Raw genomic sequence first — 18,136 nt, forward strand, 5'->3', positions numbered from 1 at the left:
ACTTTTGATTATGGTGAAACATCTATACTATCTTTCAATTATCTGCTAATTCAAGTAAAACATCAATGCTATCCTTCTTTCCCCACAGGCTGAAGGAGTGAAGTACTTTTATTCACAGACTGCTCTATTGGAGCTTATTGGTCATGAAAATACAACTAAAACCGTATCAAAGAACATTTCATTTATGTTCCCTAATGATGTGGTGCCTGGCAGTGAACAGGCATATATAACTGTTATAGGTAAGAACACTTTACTTTAATAAACAGGTTACATAGTTTGGCTGCTCAGCCATAAACATGTCTTGTACAAGTTTGCATGGTATTAGCATATGGAATACAGGGGAGATTCCTTAGGAATACTGGATATATTGTCCCAGTGCAAGCCATATTCAAACCTTGGTAATAAAGGTGAAAGTGACCTAAGTGCAGAAAGTAAGATTCAGAAGGTTCTGTTTCAGGAACAGGGGCGAAAAAATGTCTAGATGATTGTCCAGCTTTTACTAAGTTACAGCCTATCCTCAGAAATGGTTCTCATTAGCTAATCGGCGGTGGTCCAACCCCCCACACTTCCTCCGATGTTCCACACCCTTGATGATCAGCTGTTTGGGTGTAGCTCCATCACAGGAACTCAACACTGGAACTGTACAGCTCCATCAACTGTGTAGTGGACAGAGAGCAATGGGAGCAGCGCTGCAGTAACATGCTCCCTCCACTACACAGTCAATGGGGCTGTGTAGTTGTAAACAGCTGATCAGTGGGGGGGTGGAGTGTCGCACCTCTGATGATCAGCTAGCGATGTCCTATCCTGAGGATGGGCCATTACTTAATAAAACCACTTTAATATTGAAACAGATTCTGCATTGTTTTTTTCAGCCCAGAAACAACCTTTTTTTTCAGCACAGTAAATAATTACTGAGCTAGGACTTTTGTAAGGTAGTACAATACAATGGATGTTCTAAAGAAGAGCAATATATGTACATTTTTTTAAACATAACTTCTAACGGATGTTTTGACAGGAGACCTTCTTGGCCCTTCAATAAATGTTCTTGAATCACTTATCGAGATGCCAAATGGCTGCGGAGAGCAGAACATGATCAACTTTGCACCAAACATCTATATCCTACAATATTTAATAGCAACTAACCAGATAAAAAGTGATATAAGAGAGAGGGCTATAAACTTCATGGAACGAGGTAAGTTTTTTATTTTTTTTTACTTACAGCTCTGCATCATGCTTGGTTACATGCAAAAACAAGCAGCTTACAAGGTCCCTATGCAATAACTTATAGATAGATTTAGAAGAAATTCATAATAGCAGAATGGGTAAAATGATAGATCAGAAAAGAATGCCATAAGACATTGCTATAGGATGAGTATAATTACGACCTGTGACTAGAACTGCTTTCTGATTGTAATTAGAATCATGAGATATATTTTATGTTTAGGTTATCAAAAGGAGCTAACCTATAGGCGGTACGACGGATCTTTTAGTGCTTTTGGAAACTCCGATTCCTCTGGAAGTACCTGGTGGGTAAATATTTACGTGATTAACTTGTTACTAAACTTTGAAACAATTTTGAGCATTCTAAATTCAATAAAAATAAGCGTAGGCATGTTGAAGTTAATTAAATATTACTTATGGTAGGTCATTGCACTGTAACTATGTCTTGGTATAACAGGAGATTCAAGCAGAATCGATCTAGCAATAGCCCGCCCACCATATTATTCCTTATTTATGTCTTTTCATACTAGTAAAGGTTTGCTGGAATTTTCATCTCCCACAAGAAAATCTGAGAGTATTTTTTCAAAGGCAACTGTATGGTGGCCAAAACTCAAGTTGCTATGCAGGAGAGCCTTCAGCGATTATACAGCTGCTGTGACAACCATTCTTCCCAATATACTAGACATGTCTGGTGGAAGACAAGAATGTTATTACGTCTAGCAGTATCCTTTAACTCTAGTTCACAAACAAAGAAACCCCCGTCCCTGCTCACACAGGTTGCAAGCTCTTCTGCTCCTGTCCCGATTGGATGTGTGCGCTTCTTTTCTTGTCCGGCTTCATTTATTATGAGGAAGAGAAGCACACACATCCGGTCAAGACCCAAGCAGAATAGCTTGCAGCTGTGTGAGTGCGCAGGTAACGGCAGCATCAGTGCCGCGGCGGTCTAGTAAGTCGTTCTTGAAATCTACAGAATGCACATTTATCATTTATTTTAACTTTATATTTGTAATAATATTGTATAATATATAATACACATTTTCTTTTAGGTTGTCAGCATTTGTTTTCAGATGCTTTCTTCAAGCCCGCACATTTATATACATAAATCCAACTGTCTTAAATGAAACGGTGGAATGGCTGATGCAGTATCAAGACCTGGACACTGGTATATTCTCGGAGCCAGGACGGGTTATTTATGCTGAGCTTCAGGGTGGGCAAAATGGTCCCATCACCCTCACTGCTTATATATTGACTTCACTGCTAGAAGATAAGTACTACAGGGTAAGTATGGTATATATGAGTTTTATGGAAAAAAATATATATTGTCATGTCACTGTCAGATTATGTCCACATGGGGCACAAAATCCTCTGGAAATTCCAACTTGCATTTTGCCACAGATTATATGTAAATTCTGTTGTAGATTTGCCACAGATTTCACCCTCTGCATTGGGATGGGCAAAGGGTGAAATCCACAGCTAACCCCCTCCAATTCTACATGCTTTGCGCAGCTCTAAGTGCCAGAGAGTGCTGGGTTCTGGGGTGCTCTCCTCTCCCGCTTGTTCTTGTGCTGTGTCCAGTGAAGGGTATGTGCTGAGTGTTTCGGGGACGGCTCTCCAACACTTGAGAGGTCAATGTTAATGGTGGCGGGGGTGTATGTGGCTTTTGAAGCTTCTGGAAGTGCAGTTCTGGTAGTTCTTGTCGCTGGAAGATGCTCTGTGAGATTAGAGAAGTCACAGAGAACAGTTTCAGTTGTTATCTAGTTCAGGGATAAATAACATTGGATCATCAATGACTAAGTAAGCCATACCGCAGGCACCGTCATACAGGGCTGTCTAGCCCTGTCAACCAAAGCTGAGGAAAGTGGGTACTTCGCACCGAGAGACGTAGCTGTAGCAGTGCTCCAAGAGCTATGCCAGTGCTCAAACTGTCTATTTTGCGTTAATATAAAAGTCTACATATCTCCGCAGTGGTGCAAGCTAAAAAGAAAAGTATCAGCATGATCAATTCTACTGGGCAATATGCCGGGTTTAATAGGGATGATCATGCTGACAAAAACATGCCAATTTATGCTGCAGTTTTTTCCAAATTTCTTCAATTCTCATCAACTTGGCTGGTACTATAAAATTCTGCTGGTTCCCTGCATTCAAATGCATGGTGGCAAATACTCTGCATTTCCATCCTGTATATGTGTAACTAGGGGCTTAGGAAAACTGTTTAACTTCAAATCTTCAACTCTTAAATTCAGTCTTTTAGACTCTAAATATATATACTGTATGAAATCATAATATCTACTGAATGCAGCACTCAAAGCTGAGAGAGTTCTCTCATTAATAGTGGCAGCCAAAGACTGTCCCATACACAGTGCCCTAGCAAGAGAGTGCTCCATACACAGTGCCCCAGCAAGAGAGTGCTCCATAAACAGTGCCCCCGGCAAGAGGGTGTCCCATACACAATGCCCCAGCAAGAGGGTACCCCATACACTTTGCCCTAGCAAGAGAGTGCACCATACACAGTGCACCAGCAAGAGAGCACTCCATACACAGTGCCCCAGCAAGAGAATGCTCCATACACAGTGCCCCCCGGTAAGACTGTGCCCCATACACAATGCCCCAGTAAAGAGTGCTCCTATGCACCAGCCAATAAATGAATAAATAAAGTTCATTTGTAGAATGGCCAAGTAAAACCTTTCATTAGCAGAGTGGTCAGTGAATCCACTCCGACTAAATGGACTTACAACATCACTTGCCCTTTGGTAATCTTTACATGTCACTACGGCAATTACCAAAGTTGTTCTAATGCTATCAAATTACACGTGCCTTCGCTCTCAACAATGGCGAGCACAGTATATGTACAGTGGTGCTTGAAAATTTGTGAACCCTCCAGAATTCTTTATATTTCTGCATAAATTTGTATGGCAACACAGCGACATGTGTCAATGGTGTCACAATGTGACATGCAACATAGACTGACATGAAAGCTGCAAAAAAATAAAGCATGTCGCATGGTGACACCTTTAAAATACATTATATGAAATATTGCACAACTTTCTTTTCTCATGACACATATTCTTGTGTAGCCATACCCTAAAACTACATCAGGTATTCATATAAGTTATAAAAGTAGAAAAAGATAACTAAAAGAATGAATCAACATATTAGACTTGGTCATTCATTTAATGAGGAAAATGATCCAATGTCACATGTCTGAGAGAGGCAAAAGTATGTGAACCTTTAGGATTAGCAGATAATTTGAAGGTGAAATTAGAACCAGGTGTTTTAAATCAATGGGATGTCAATGTGGTGTGAGTGGGTTATCTGCTTTATTTAACCCCTTAAGGGCCCAGCCATTATTCTCCTTAAGGACTCAGCCTAATTTTGCAAATATGACTTGTCTGTATCGCTTTATGTGGTAATAACGCTTTATGAGGTAATAACTTCGGAATGCTTTTACTTATCCAAGCCATTCTGAGATTATTTTCTCATGACACATCATACTTCATGTTTGTGGTAAATTTTAAATGATATGTTTTACCTTTATTTATAAAAAAATTAAAAATTCACAAAAATTTGGAAACATCTAAAAAAAAAAGGATTTTTTTTTACTTTGAATACTCAGCTTTTTATGACCGATAGTAAATTAATGATACCTCATAAAATAGTTATCAATTAACATTCACCATATGCTTACTTTATTTTTGCACCAGTGTTTAAATGGCATTTAGGATGCTGTAAGGCTTAGAACTTTAGAAGCAATTTTACCTACTTTTTTAAAGACCAATTCAGTTATGAAGTCACTTTGAGGGCTTATATAATAGAAACCACCCAATTTCAGAACCTAAACCCCTCAGATTATTCAAAATTAATTTTCAAAACTTTGTTAAACCTTTAGGTGTTCCACAGGAATTAAAGCAAAATAAAGGTGAAATAAAAAAAAAAGTATTTTCCATATTTTAAGACGCACTGTTGTGGAATGGCATTGCGTCTTATGTTGCGATTGCTGCCATTTTTTACATCGCAAGTTGCAATGCTGCGATGTAGGGTATCAGCGGGAGGGAGGAGAGGCTTGCGGCAACTCGCGGTGGGGCGCGGTGCAGTCACTGTACACTTACACCGGGCCCCGCACACACCAGTATTCAGATGTAAACTGTAGGCAATTGATATGTTAACTGTAGGCAATCCATATTTAAACTACAAGGTAGCGCAATCCAGTCAGGCTGGTCAGTCACTCACTTCCTCACGGCGCATGCTCCGCCCCTTTTATTAATGAAGCAGACTGAGACCGGTGTATTAGAGTACAGTGACTGCACCAGGCCCTGCAGCGATTTTAACACCAGTTGCCAGCCCCCACTTGTATTAGGGTCACTATTTACTATACACAGTTACACTGTTATGGGGGATATTTGTGGATGGCACATATATAGCATAAGATGTCATCCACAGATGCCCCCATAACAGTGTCATCCACAGATGCCCCCATAACAGTGCCATCCGCAGATTCCCCATAACAGTGCCATCCACAGATTCCCCATAACAGTGCGACCCACAGATCCCCCATAAGTGCCATCCACAGATCCCCCATAAGTGCCATCCACAGATCCCTTATAACAGTGCCATCCACAGATCCCCCCATAACAGTGTGTCCTCCACAGATCCACAACAGAGCATCATCCACAGATCCCCATAATAGTGTCATCCACAGACCAACATTAGTTCAAAACCCACCAAAAGCACACCTTTTTTTCTTATTTTCCTCATCAAAAACCTAGGTGCATCTTATGGGCAGGTACGTCTTATAGGGAAAAAAATACGGTGTTTGTTTGCAGATTTTCCCATAATTGTTTTCTGTAACACAACAAGAGTTAACAGCAAAACAAACCTCATCATGTATTGGCCTGATTCTGCAGTTTACAGAAATACCCCATATGTGGTCTTAAACTGCTCTATGGGCACATTGTAGGGCTCAGAAAGGAAGAAGTGCCATTTGGTTTTTGGTGGGAAGATTCTGCTGGAATGGTTGTTAGGTGCCATGCAATATTTGAAAAGACCCTCAGCTACTCCTACAGTGGAAACCCCCAACAAATAATCTCATTTTGGCAACTAGACCCCTCAAGGATTTTTTCCAGAGGTATAGTGAGCACTTTTACCCAACAGGCAATTCATACAATTTAGAAATGCTATGAAAATGAAAAATATTTTTTTTTCCAATAAAATGTTGCTTTAGCCCCAAATTTTTCATTTTCACAAATGGGAACGGGAGAAAAAGCACCCCACAATTTGTTAACAATTTTCTCTTGAATAGTGCAACACCCCATATGTGTTTGTAAACTTCTGTATGGGCACACCGCAGGGCTCAGAAGGGAAGGAGTTCCATATGGATTTTTGCATTTGAAGAGACCCTGAGGTACCCCTACAGTAGAAACCCCCCAAAAATAACCCTATTTTAGAAACTATACCCCTCAAGGGGTATAGTGAGCCTTTTGACCCAACAGGAGTTTGAAAGAATTTAGAAATACTTGTCTGTGAAAATGAAAAGAAAATTATATATATTTTTTTAATAATATGTTTATATAGCACGCTCATTTTTCATTTTTTTCTGGGGGTAACAGGAGGAAAAGCACCACACAATGTCTTACCCATTTTCTCCTGGATATGGCAAAACCCCAAATATGGTTGTAAACGGCTGTATAAGCACACCACAGGGCTTAGAATGGAAGTTGGCATTTGGAGGATAGATTTTGCTGGAATGGTTTTTGGGTGCAATGTCACACTTGAAGTGACCCTGAGGTACCCCTGCAGTGGAAACCAGTGATCTAATTTTGGAAAATATACTCCCCAACGAATTTTCAAGGGGTGTGGTGAGCATTTTTGATCACACAGGTGTTTTACAAAAATGAATGCACAGCAGATGTTGGAAATTGCAATTTTTTCCACAGATATGCCATTTCAGTGCCCAATATCCTCTGCCCATTGTGCACCAGTGTAAAAAGTCAGACCTAATATTATGCTGTGTTTACTGGTTTTACAAACACCCAAAATATGGCTTTATACTTTTTCTGAACATATACAATGTTTTTTTCTTGAAACTTGTATTTTTCATTTTTATAAAATGATTTTTTGTCTACTGGGGGACTTCAACTTTTGAGCATCTGATCCCTTTTACAGGGCAGTACAATATATGCTGTATTGTACAGCATTGTAACCGGGACTGGGACTCATGGGCCTCTGTAGCTGGAAGGCCATAGGTCCTTTGTATGGCCTTGGGTTGCCATAGGAGCCATTTGCACCCTGTGTCACAGGATGCTGAAAGGGGTGAGAGAGTGAGCCCCCTGTGCACAGAAGCTGCACTCACTCGATCAGTGGCTGACAACTCTGATGCCATCATAATAACCCTTTAGATGCGGCAGTCAATGCTGACTGACGCATCTAAAGGGTTATTCTGATGGCATCAGAGTTGTCAGCCACTGCCACTGTTCGAGTGAGGCAACTTTTGTGCACAGGACAGTATATGTATGGGTTCTGAAGGTAGTTAAAGAACAGGGATATATGAAAGTCTGATCTTTACTACACGTTTGTGAAAGTGTATCGTGGTACAAACAAAGGAGATTTCTGAGAACATCAGAAGATAAGTTGTTGATGTTCATCAGGCTGGAAAATTTTACAAAACCATCTCTACCAATCTTTAGTTTGATAATGTACAAATGGAGGAAATTCAAGACATGAATATACTGAAAAGGTTGATATATCTTTATCACTCACAGACATGCAGATTATTTTCTGCAATTAATAAATCACCAAGTCTAATATTTTTTACTCATTTGTTTCATTTGATTATCTTTATCTACTTTTAGGGCTTCTGAACCTCTGATGTCGTTTTAAGTCAAATTTAGGCAGGGGTATAGAAAATTCTGAAAAATTCACAAACTTTCAAGAACGTTTAATTCATGAACAACCATTTTGGTTAATATACACAAATGGTATTGTGTAGAATAATAGAATAAGTCATAAAAACCAATAACCTTCACACAGTGCAGAATATATGTATTACCCCATTCTGAAATGACAGTTTCTAAACACCTGAAATATAGCCTCATATCTCTAAATATTTTGCTAATGCAATATATTGAAAATAAATCTGAGAGCCAAAATGTTATAGTTATTGAGTATAATAACTTATTCTTTATGGGAAATAATTATATATTTTTTTTTCTTCATTTTAGACCCTCTATGCATCCAGAGTTCAGAAAGCTGTGCAATATCTTGAAAAGAAGTTTGATGAAGGAATTGCTAGTAATTTTATGCTATCGATAGTGGTATATGCTCTGTCACTGGCCAATAGCTCTAAAGCACATGATGCTCTCACTCAGCTAAACTCAAGGGCAAACACTACAGGTTAGTATATATAAAGTACATCCAACTATATACTTTAAGTAACATTTCATAAATTCTAAATTATTATCACTGCAGTGGGCCCCCCAGCAAACCTGTGAATATAACAAAGGCCCCATTGAGCTGGGCTGAAACGTTGCTACAGGGGGTCTGATACCCTTTATCTACATTGGAGTGCTGCCTCATTATTATTATTATTATTTTTGAAGATTATATATATATATATATATATATATATATATATATATATTTATACAGTACAGACCAAAAGTTTGGACACACCTTCTCATTCAAAGAGTTTTCTTTATTTTCACGACTATGAAAATTGTAGATTCACACTGAAGGCATCAAAACTATGAATTAACACATGTGGAATTATATACATAACAAAAAAGTGTGAAACAACTGAAAATATGTCATATTCTAGGTTCTTCAAAGTAGCCACCTTTTGCTTTGATTACTGCTTTGCACACTCTTGGCATTCTCTTGATGAGCTTCAAGAGGTAGTCACCTGAAATGGTCTTCCAACAGTCTTGAAGGAGTTCCAAGAGATGCTTAGCATTTGTTGGCCCTTTTGCCTTCACTCTGCAGTCCTGCTCACACCAAACCATCTTGATTGGGTTCAGGTCCGGTGACTGTGGAGGCCAGGTCATCTGGCGCAGCACCCCATCACTCTCCTTCATGGTCAAATAGCCCTTACACAGCCTGAAGGTGTGTTTGGGGTCATTGTCCTGTTGAAAAATAAATGATGGTCCAACTAAACGCAAACCGGATGGATTAGCATGCTGCTGCAAGATGCTGTGGTAGCCATGCTGGTTCAGTATGCCTTCAATTTTGAATAAATCCCCAACAGTGTCACCAGCAAAGCACCCCCACACCATTACACCTCCTCCTCCATTCTTCACGGTGGGAACCAGGCATGTAGAGTCCATCCATTCACCTTTTCTGCGTCGCACAAAGACACGGTGGTTGCAACCAAAGATCTCAAATTTGGACTCATCAGACCAAAGCACAGATTTTTACTGGTCTAATGTCCATTATTTGTGTTCTTTAGCCCAAACAAGTCTCTTCTGCTTGTTGCCTGTCCTTAGTAGTGGTTTCCTAGCAGATATTCTACCATGAAGGCCTGATTCACACATTCTCCTCTTAACAGTTGTTCTAGAGATGTCTTTGCTGCTAGAACTCTGTGTGGCATTGACCTGGTCTCTAATCTGAGCTGCTGTTAACCTGCAATTTCTGAGGCTGGTGACTCGGATGAACTTATCCTCCGCAGCAGAGGTGACAATTGGTCTTCCTTTCCTGGGGCGGTCCGCATGTGAGCCAGTTTCTTTGTAGCGCTTGATGGTTTTTGTGACTGCATTTGGGGACACTTTCAAACTTTTCCCATTTTTTCGGACTGACTGACCTTCATTTCTTAAAGTAATGATGGCCACTCGTTTTTCTTTACTTAGCTGCTTTTTTCTTGCCATAATACAAATTCTAACAGTCTATTCAGTAGGACTATCAGCTGTGTATCCACCTGACTTCTCCACAACACAACTGATGGTCCCAACCCCTTTTATAAGGCAAGAAATCCCACTTATTAAACCTGACAGGGCACACCTGTGAAGTGAAAACCATTTCAGATGACTACCTCTTGAAGCTCATCAAGTGAATGCCAAGAGTGTGCAAAGCAGTAATCAAAGCAAAAGGTGGCTACTTTGAAGAACCTAGAATATGACATATTTTCAGTTGTTTCACACTTTTTTGTTATGTATATAATTCCACATGTGTTAATTCATAGTTTTGATGCCTTCAGTGTGAATCTACAATTTTCATAGTCATGAAAATAAAGAAAACTCTTTGAATGAGAAGGTGTGTCCAAACTTTTGGTCTGTACTGTATATATATATATATATATATATATATAAACGAAGAAGGGACAGCACTCCAAGTAAAAAGTCGTGGTCTTTATTCACCCATGTGGATGGCAACGTTTCAGCTCAAACAAGAGCCTTTTTCAAGCAATGAACACAGTTTATGCTGGGGTATATATAATCCAGCCCCCATTACATCATAATACAATCAATCAACAATCAAGAATAAAAATAAAGTGCAGAAGTACATAAATAGTATAAAGATGCAGGTACAAATGTGATCCCACACTGTGTGGTATAATATTGTGATTGACTTGTGGGGGATGTTTGGGCGATGTGTGTGAGGGTCGCAGCGTATTCCGTTGTGGTCTCCACTGCACTTTGCCCTTACAGTACTGGATCTGTATCGCCATTGAGCTACAGTTCTCCGGTTGTCCCCCAGAAATGCATGTCAGATAACACGGCTCTCTCCGCCGGGTTGCGCTGTCCTATCTAATTTCCATATGGACATGCGCACACACGGTGATGGGACGCATTGACCTTTTGTAATATGGCCGACCAGGATCTCTAGTAGCAGTACGCATGTCTCTGAAAAGACCGGTGGTGACGTCACGCCGTGATCGGACGCTCTCTGGAGTCTGCGCATTGCTTGTAGCTGAACGCCGGCTTCAATGGTATGCGACATGTTAGACACGATGTGCGGCGCTGGGTATGTCACCGCTTTCTCCTCCTTTTTGTAGCGTCATTATTCCTTGTTCCTCCCACTTTGTGCACACCTGGTTTTAAGCACCAATTACCTTATTGTAGGTTGTAAAAATATATACATATTTTGTATTATATATTTGCCATATCACTATAGCGATATGTTCGCCTATGGATTTTTATACATTTGTACCTGCATCTTTATACTATTTATGTACTTCTGCACTTTATTTTTATTCTTGATTATTGATTGATTGTATTATGATGGGGGCTGGATTATATATACCTCAGCATACACTGTGTTCATTGCTTGAAAAAGGCTCTTGTTTGAGCTGAAACGTTGCCATCCACATGGGTGATTAAAGACCACGACTTTTTACTTGGAGTGCTGTCCTTTCTTCGTTTTTGTTCATTTGGGGTAAGCAGCTACATCCCTGGACCTAGCACCCATATTGTCTGCATCCGGTGCCGTCATTATTTTCCTTATTTTATATAAATATATATATATATATATATATATATATACAGGGAGTGCAGAATTATTAGGCAAGTTGTATTTTTGAGGATTCATTTTATTATTGAACAACAACCATGTTCTCAATGAACCCAAAAAACTCATTAATATCAAAGCTGAATATTTTTGGAAGTAGTTTTTAGTTTGTTTTTAGTTTTAGCTATTTTAGGGGGATATCTGTGTGTGCAGGTGACTATTACTGTACATAATTATTAGGCAACTTAACAAAAAACAAATATATCCCCATTTCAATTATTTATTTTTACCAGTGAAACCAATATAACATCTCAACATTCACAAATATACATTTCTGACATTCAAAAACAAAACAAAAACAAATCAGTGACCAATATAGCCACCTTTCTTTGCAAGGACACTCAAAAGCCTGCCATCCATGGATTCTGTCAGTGTTTTGATCTGTTCACCATCAACATTGCGTGCAGCAGCAACCACAGCCTCCCAGACACTGTTCAGAGAGGTGTACTGTTTTCCCTCCTTGTAAATCTCACATTTGATGATGGACCACAGGTTCTCAATGGGGTTCAGATCAGGTGAACAAGGAGGCCATGTCATTAGATTTTCTTCTTTTATACCCTTTCTTGCCAGCCACGCTGTGGAGTACTTGGACGCGTGTGATGGAGCATTGTCCTGCATGAAAATCATGTTTTTCTTGAAGGATGCAGACTTCTTCCTGTACCACTGCTTGAAGAAGGTGTCTTCCAGAAACTGGCAGTAGGACTGGGAGTTGAGCTTGACTCCATCCTCAACCCGAAAAGGCCCCACAAGCTCATCTTTGATGATACCAGCCCAAACCAGTACTCCACCTCCACCTTGCTGGCGTCTGAGTCGGACTGGAGCTCTCTGCCCTTTACCAATCCAGCCACGGGCCCATCCATCTGGCCCATCAAGACTCACTCTCATTTCATCAGTCCATAAAACCTTAGAAAAATCAGTCTTGAGATATTTCTTGGCCCAGTCTTGACGTTTCAGCTTGTGTGTCTTGTTCAGTGGTGGTCATCTTTCAGCCTTTCTTACCTTGGCCATGTCTCTGAGTATTGCACACCTTGTGCTTTTGGGCACTCCAGTGATGTTGCAGCTCTGAAATATGGCCAAACTGGTGGCAAGTGGCATCTTGGCAGCTGCACGCTTGACTTTTCTCAGTTCATGAGCAGTTATTTTGCGCCTTGGTTTTTCCACACGCTTCTTGCGACCCTGTTGACTATTTTGAATGAAACGCTTGATTGTTCGAAGATCACGCTTCAGAAGCTTTGCAATTTTAAGAGTGCTGCATCCCTCTGCAAGATATCTCACTATTTTTGACTTTTCTGAGCCTGTCAAGTCCTTCTTTTGACCCATTTTGCCAAAGGAAAGGAAGTTGCCTAATAATTATGCACACCTGATATAGGGTGTTGATGTCATTAGACCACACTCCTTCTCATTACAGAGATGCACATCACCTAATATGCTTAATTGGTAGTAGGCTTTCGAGCCTATACAGCTTGGAGTAAGACAACATGCATAAAGAGGATGATGTGGTCAAAATACTCATTTGCCTAATAATTCTGCACGTAGTGTATATATATATAATTTTTTGGTATCATTTTATTTCCTTAGAAGAAGGGACCAAGTTTTGGTCTAAGTCATCAAACTATTCCTGGCAGCCAAGAACAACAGACATTGAAACCGCAGCATATGCCCTGTTTTCCTATCACCAGCAGGGCAAAATAATGGATGGTATTCCTGTTATGAAATGGTTAAGCCAACAAAGGAATCATCTTGGAGGATATTCATCCACTCAGGTAAAGTTCTTATTACATCTGATAATACAGATGCTATGCTACATAGTAACTAGATAAAGCACCTTCTTCATAATTTATTCCTTGGATCAAAACATGATTGTTATATCCTGTTGTCTACTTTAGGTCAATTTCAGGTCAAAATGACACATTCTGTTAAATAAGTTTTCTGGTTTACAAATCCTGTTTTTAAATACCCTATTATTGGGTAATGATTCGTCACCCTTCTAATGATGCTACAGAGAAATTACTCTTGTTATCAGGTTGCCCCACAGATTACAGATTATTTCTTAGGACCCCATCTGTGGGACTCCTTGTGATCAGCCTACTATTTGGGACCGTTTCCAACAAAAAGAGATTGAACAAAGTGGGGAACCCCATTAATGAATACATTTATTAAGCATTAGTTCAAATACTGTATGTTCATCTCTAGATCTTCAAGCTCCAGAAGCAGGTAGAGGGAGATATTGGCTGATATTCAAGTGCAGCTTCATGGATATTTTGTACATTAATAATTTACACTGTGGTTGTAGAGGACATTAGAGTTGTTTCTCCATGATGAATCTTTTATGTAAAATATATGTTGAAGGCGGCTGCATCAGTATTTTAGTTGAGTTTACTATTAAAATCCTTTCCCTTCTATTGTTTTACCAGGATACAATAATGGCTCTGCAAGCCCTGTCCAAGTTTTTGCTCTTGGTTCCATCTTATGAAACATCTCTTACATTGGCTGTTACTGGACCAGATTCATATGTGCATAACACCTTCCATGTCAACAATAAAAACCTTCTAGTGTTACAAAGTCAACAGGTAAAATATACTCTCTACACCAACTTGTAAAATATACTCTCTACACCAACTTAGCGAGATACCTTCTACTACTCTACTCTAGACTACTAGGGATTTTTTCATTCACCTCTTTAGTCCCCTAGACCTACAGGAAAGTTGCCATTAGCCCCTTAATTGCCTGTAGCCCACTAGGGATGTTTATCACTATTACTTTGATGTTTATCTATAAATAATATATGATTTATAATTCTGCTTCATTGTTAGATTCAGGTTTCTCAGCCTTTGCTAGTCAATGCCACTGCAGATGGAAGAGGATTGGTGATTTTCCAGGTAAAAATCTAGTATTCAAGAGTTTCAATGTTTCTATTATTGGTATCTTAATATATTTTGTATTTTAATATATTTTTGTATTATGTAAGCCTTTATGGCTAATTTACCTGATTCCAGGGGTGTAGCTATGGGAGGTGTAGAAATAGCAACTGGATCCTGGTGCCGAGAGGGCACAAATGCCTCTGCCTCATAGTACAGTATTAAAAAGGGAATATGGTAGGTGAGTGGCTCATTAGAAATTATGCTTTGGATCCTAGGATCTTCAAGTTAAGCTTTTGCTTATTTTCTATAATAGGAAAGATCAGAAAATAACAGGAAACTGATAATTAGGGAATGTATTCAATGAGCAAAATAGTTTATAAAAGGGAAACTGGAATGCCACATCTTGCACATTTTCTTTATTGCCCCAAGAAGATTGAACAAGAAATTAAATCAATGGATCAGATTTCAATGAATCACAGGCTTGAGGGAAAATGCAGCTCTCATATACCGATACATTGACCATACTACACAGGTTAGCATATATTAATTAATACAAATTTTTACTAATATTTTTTCTTTACAGCTTAATGTAATGTATAATCGGAAGTCCTCGTCCAGGCGCAGACGAAACACTGTGATTGAACCTTTCCTATTAGATGTGACAGTTAAGGATGAGACAAATAACATTCATAGGCTCTCTGTGGATGTATGTATGAGGTAAGTAGGATCACAGTTCCCATGTCTTTTTATAGGAGTTTATTTGTTTCTAAAGTTAGGATGTATACCTTTAGTTCTGAATATTTTTTCTCTACATTAATATCATGTTTTTGTTTTCAGCTTCCAGGGAAAGGGGAATGAGAGCAGCATGGCATTGTTAGATGTTGGTTACCTCAGTGGGTTCACTTTGAGCCCAGAAGGAGTTATTAGTGTTCAATCTCTAAAACTGGTTGAGCCAAAAGAAGGAAAAGTTTATCTTTACCTGGATTCGGTGAGTTAAAAAAATATTTTACAATGATTACTTGTTTGTGAAAAAAAAGGAAACTGCATGTGGGTAGACTAATTAGCACTATATTCTATATTTAAAGGGCTATTCCTATCTGGGACATTTACGATTTATCAAGAGAATTTGCCAAAAATGTCTGATAGTTATGGGATTCACCTCTGGGATTGGCTCCTATTTTCAAAGCAGGGACCCTAAGTGAATAAAGAGCAGCCTTCCATTCACTGCTATGGGACCTCTGTACATAGACAAGCATTGGCTCATTATTTTTGGAGATCCCATAATGGTAAATTTAGAGGTGGTTGCACTTGTTCAGGTTGCTGTCCACTTACTGCTATGGAACTACCAAAATAAAGCAGTGCACACTCACTCGACTATTTTCTGAAGTCCCCCCACAGTGAATGAAGATGATACCATGCAAACACTTTGTCCTGTCTGTTCATTTTGGGGGCTCCATTCTTGAGATAAGAGTGTGTCTCAGAGCTGGAGCCTGTTTCAATCAAAATTTATGGCATATCCTATCGATATCTCATAAATGTCCTAGATGGAACAACCCCTTGAAGCAATAACATGTAATACTTTACAATATTAGTAATGTACAGGCCTGTCTTGGGTGGTCTACAAGTGGTTTGCATATAGCGGTCATACTGTGTTTTTAGCAACTTGTGAACACGGCTTCCTATTTCCTTATTTTTTTAGGTGACCAAAGAGGAACTCTGTATATCTATTCCAATGATTCGTTTTGCAAAGGTGGCAAATTCTCAAGATGCTGTTATTAAAGTCTCTGATTACTACAATCCAGGTAAGTACCAGAGATTACTTATATTCCTTTTGTTTAGACAAAGTACAGGGTATGAAAACAGAAATGGCAACACAGAATTTAAGACCTTCCGAAACAACGTACATATCAGTGCTCCTAGATAAGAGGATATTGGCAAAGAAGAAAAAAAACATACAAACTTGAAGCTTAAAAGGGTTCTCTGTGAATAATGATTTTTTTGCAAGTGCCCCCAGCTTGCCTCTGTAAACATAGGATTCATACTTATCTACTGCCTACCCCTCCAGTCCTTTGTGCTGCTTCTCACATGTCCATGTTCTGGTCCTCGAGGTGTTTACATCTGCTGCATCATGAGCATGATCATGACTGGCTTCAGTGTGACGTGTCCACAATTACATTCTAATTGTGGTGTTCTTAACACAATAGAAAATAATTGTTTGTTCATTAAATAGGGGCACAGGTATTGTCTTTAACAGAATTAATTATATGTACTCCAAAATGGTGTAAATCCTTCTACAATGACCCTGCAAAAACAAGGCCGAATATAGCTATGGCAACATAAATATAAAAAAAATTATGCGTCCTGGGATGTGATAACATAACACATTTTTTTCCCATTAAACATGCTTGTATTTATGAAAAGTATTAACAGATAAAAACACCATATAAATGTGGTACCTTCATAATTCTACCGAACCATAAGGTTGATGAGAATGGCTTAAAAAAACACAAAATAATGGTGGGATTGCAGATTTATTTTTAGATTTCTCTTCCCGCAAAAAAAGCTAATTAATTAATTATTATATTTCCCAAAATGGTAGCAATAAAAAGAAAAAATCATGATGCAGTAGAAATGCGGATACAGACCTTCCCTTTGGGGGTTCAAACAGCTGAACTCCTCCCCAGATGAGCTCACTATTGAGGGAACTGGAATATGGTTGTTGTAGCTGGACAGCACAGCCAATGTTTCTCTTACATCCTCAAAAATCCTCATACTAAAGGGCCTGGACTGCAGACGTCTTTGGCTCTTGTTGCTGCTGCTTTTGGCACATGACAGAGTGTAACGTTATAAAAATGTCCAGGAATTTATATAAAATGCTTGCTCTGCTGAACAGCATAGAATTCAAGTCAGAGGAGGAAGTGTTATGTTATATGTGTTACTAATTTAGTTATAGAGTTTATTTCTTGCAAAGGTTTAATATTCCCCGTTTTCTTGCAGAAATGTCCACTACTCGAACATATAATTCTTTGACCATGCAACGGATATCTACTTGTGATTACTGTGGATTCAACTGCACCCAGTGTACATCAAATGAACTAATGTTACCTCTGGGCAGCAAGACTACTGTGCCAACATTCAGCCTTTTATGGTTCTGCATAATTGCTATATATTATGTTGTATTAATGTGCATCCTTTTCTAATAACTGGCACACGTGATGTAAAGTGTGGTTCTTCACTTGTCAGTTCTATATCATTGGGTACAATTGTATATTTGTATATATAATGTATAATAAATAGTTATTTGGATAAAAAATGACAATGGGCTAAAATGGAAACTTTGTATCTAATTTAGTATTAGATAATTGGATTTTCACTTTAATTTCAGGTTATGGGGACATATTTCCTTATGAATATTTATATCTTTCTGTAGCTGTATTTAATGTACTGTATTTAACCTGCCTGTAAATAAACATCTTTTTACAAAATAAATACCGTAGATGGGTGAAATGCTTTAGTAACTTGCCCCTCACAGGTGATTATTGAAGAAGCTTATCTATAGAGTG

The 18,136-nt window shown here is 38.9% G+C and overlaps 1 protein-coding gene across 1 annotated transcript in view; it reads left to right on the forward strand.

Moving 5' to 3' along the window:
- Positions 1-17,773, forward strand: part of LOC122935356 (CD109 antigen-like) — a 45,947-nt gene extending 28,174 nt beyond the window's left edge. The window contains 12 exon segments of the mRNA XM_044291121.1: positions 89-239; positions 1,016-1,192; positions 1,445-1,526; positions 2,268-2,499; positions 8,436-8,607; positions 13,294-13,475; positions 14,127-14,282; positions 14,526-14,591; positions 15,157-15,290; positions 15,411-15,561; positions 16,273-16,375; positions 17,571-17,773. Coding sequence (XP_044147056.1) covers positions 89-239; positions 1,016-1,192; positions 1,445-1,526; positions 2,268-2,499; positions 8,436-8,607; positions 13,294-13,475; positions 14,127-14,282; positions 14,526-14,591; positions 15,157-15,290; positions 15,411-15,561; positions 16,273-16,375; positions 17,571-17,773 — 1,809 coding nt within the window.
- Positions 17,774-18,136: the final 363 nt, after the last annotated feature.

This window comes from Bufo gargarizans, chromosome 4 (genome assembly GCF_014858855.1).
Source record: "Bufo gargarizans isolate SCDJY-AF-19 chromosome 4, ASM1485885v1, whole genome shotgun sequence".
In the NCBI taxonomy this organism is placed as follows: domain Eukaryota; kingdom Metazoa; phylum Chordata; class Amphibia; order Anura; family Bufonidae; genus Bufo; species Bufo gargarizans.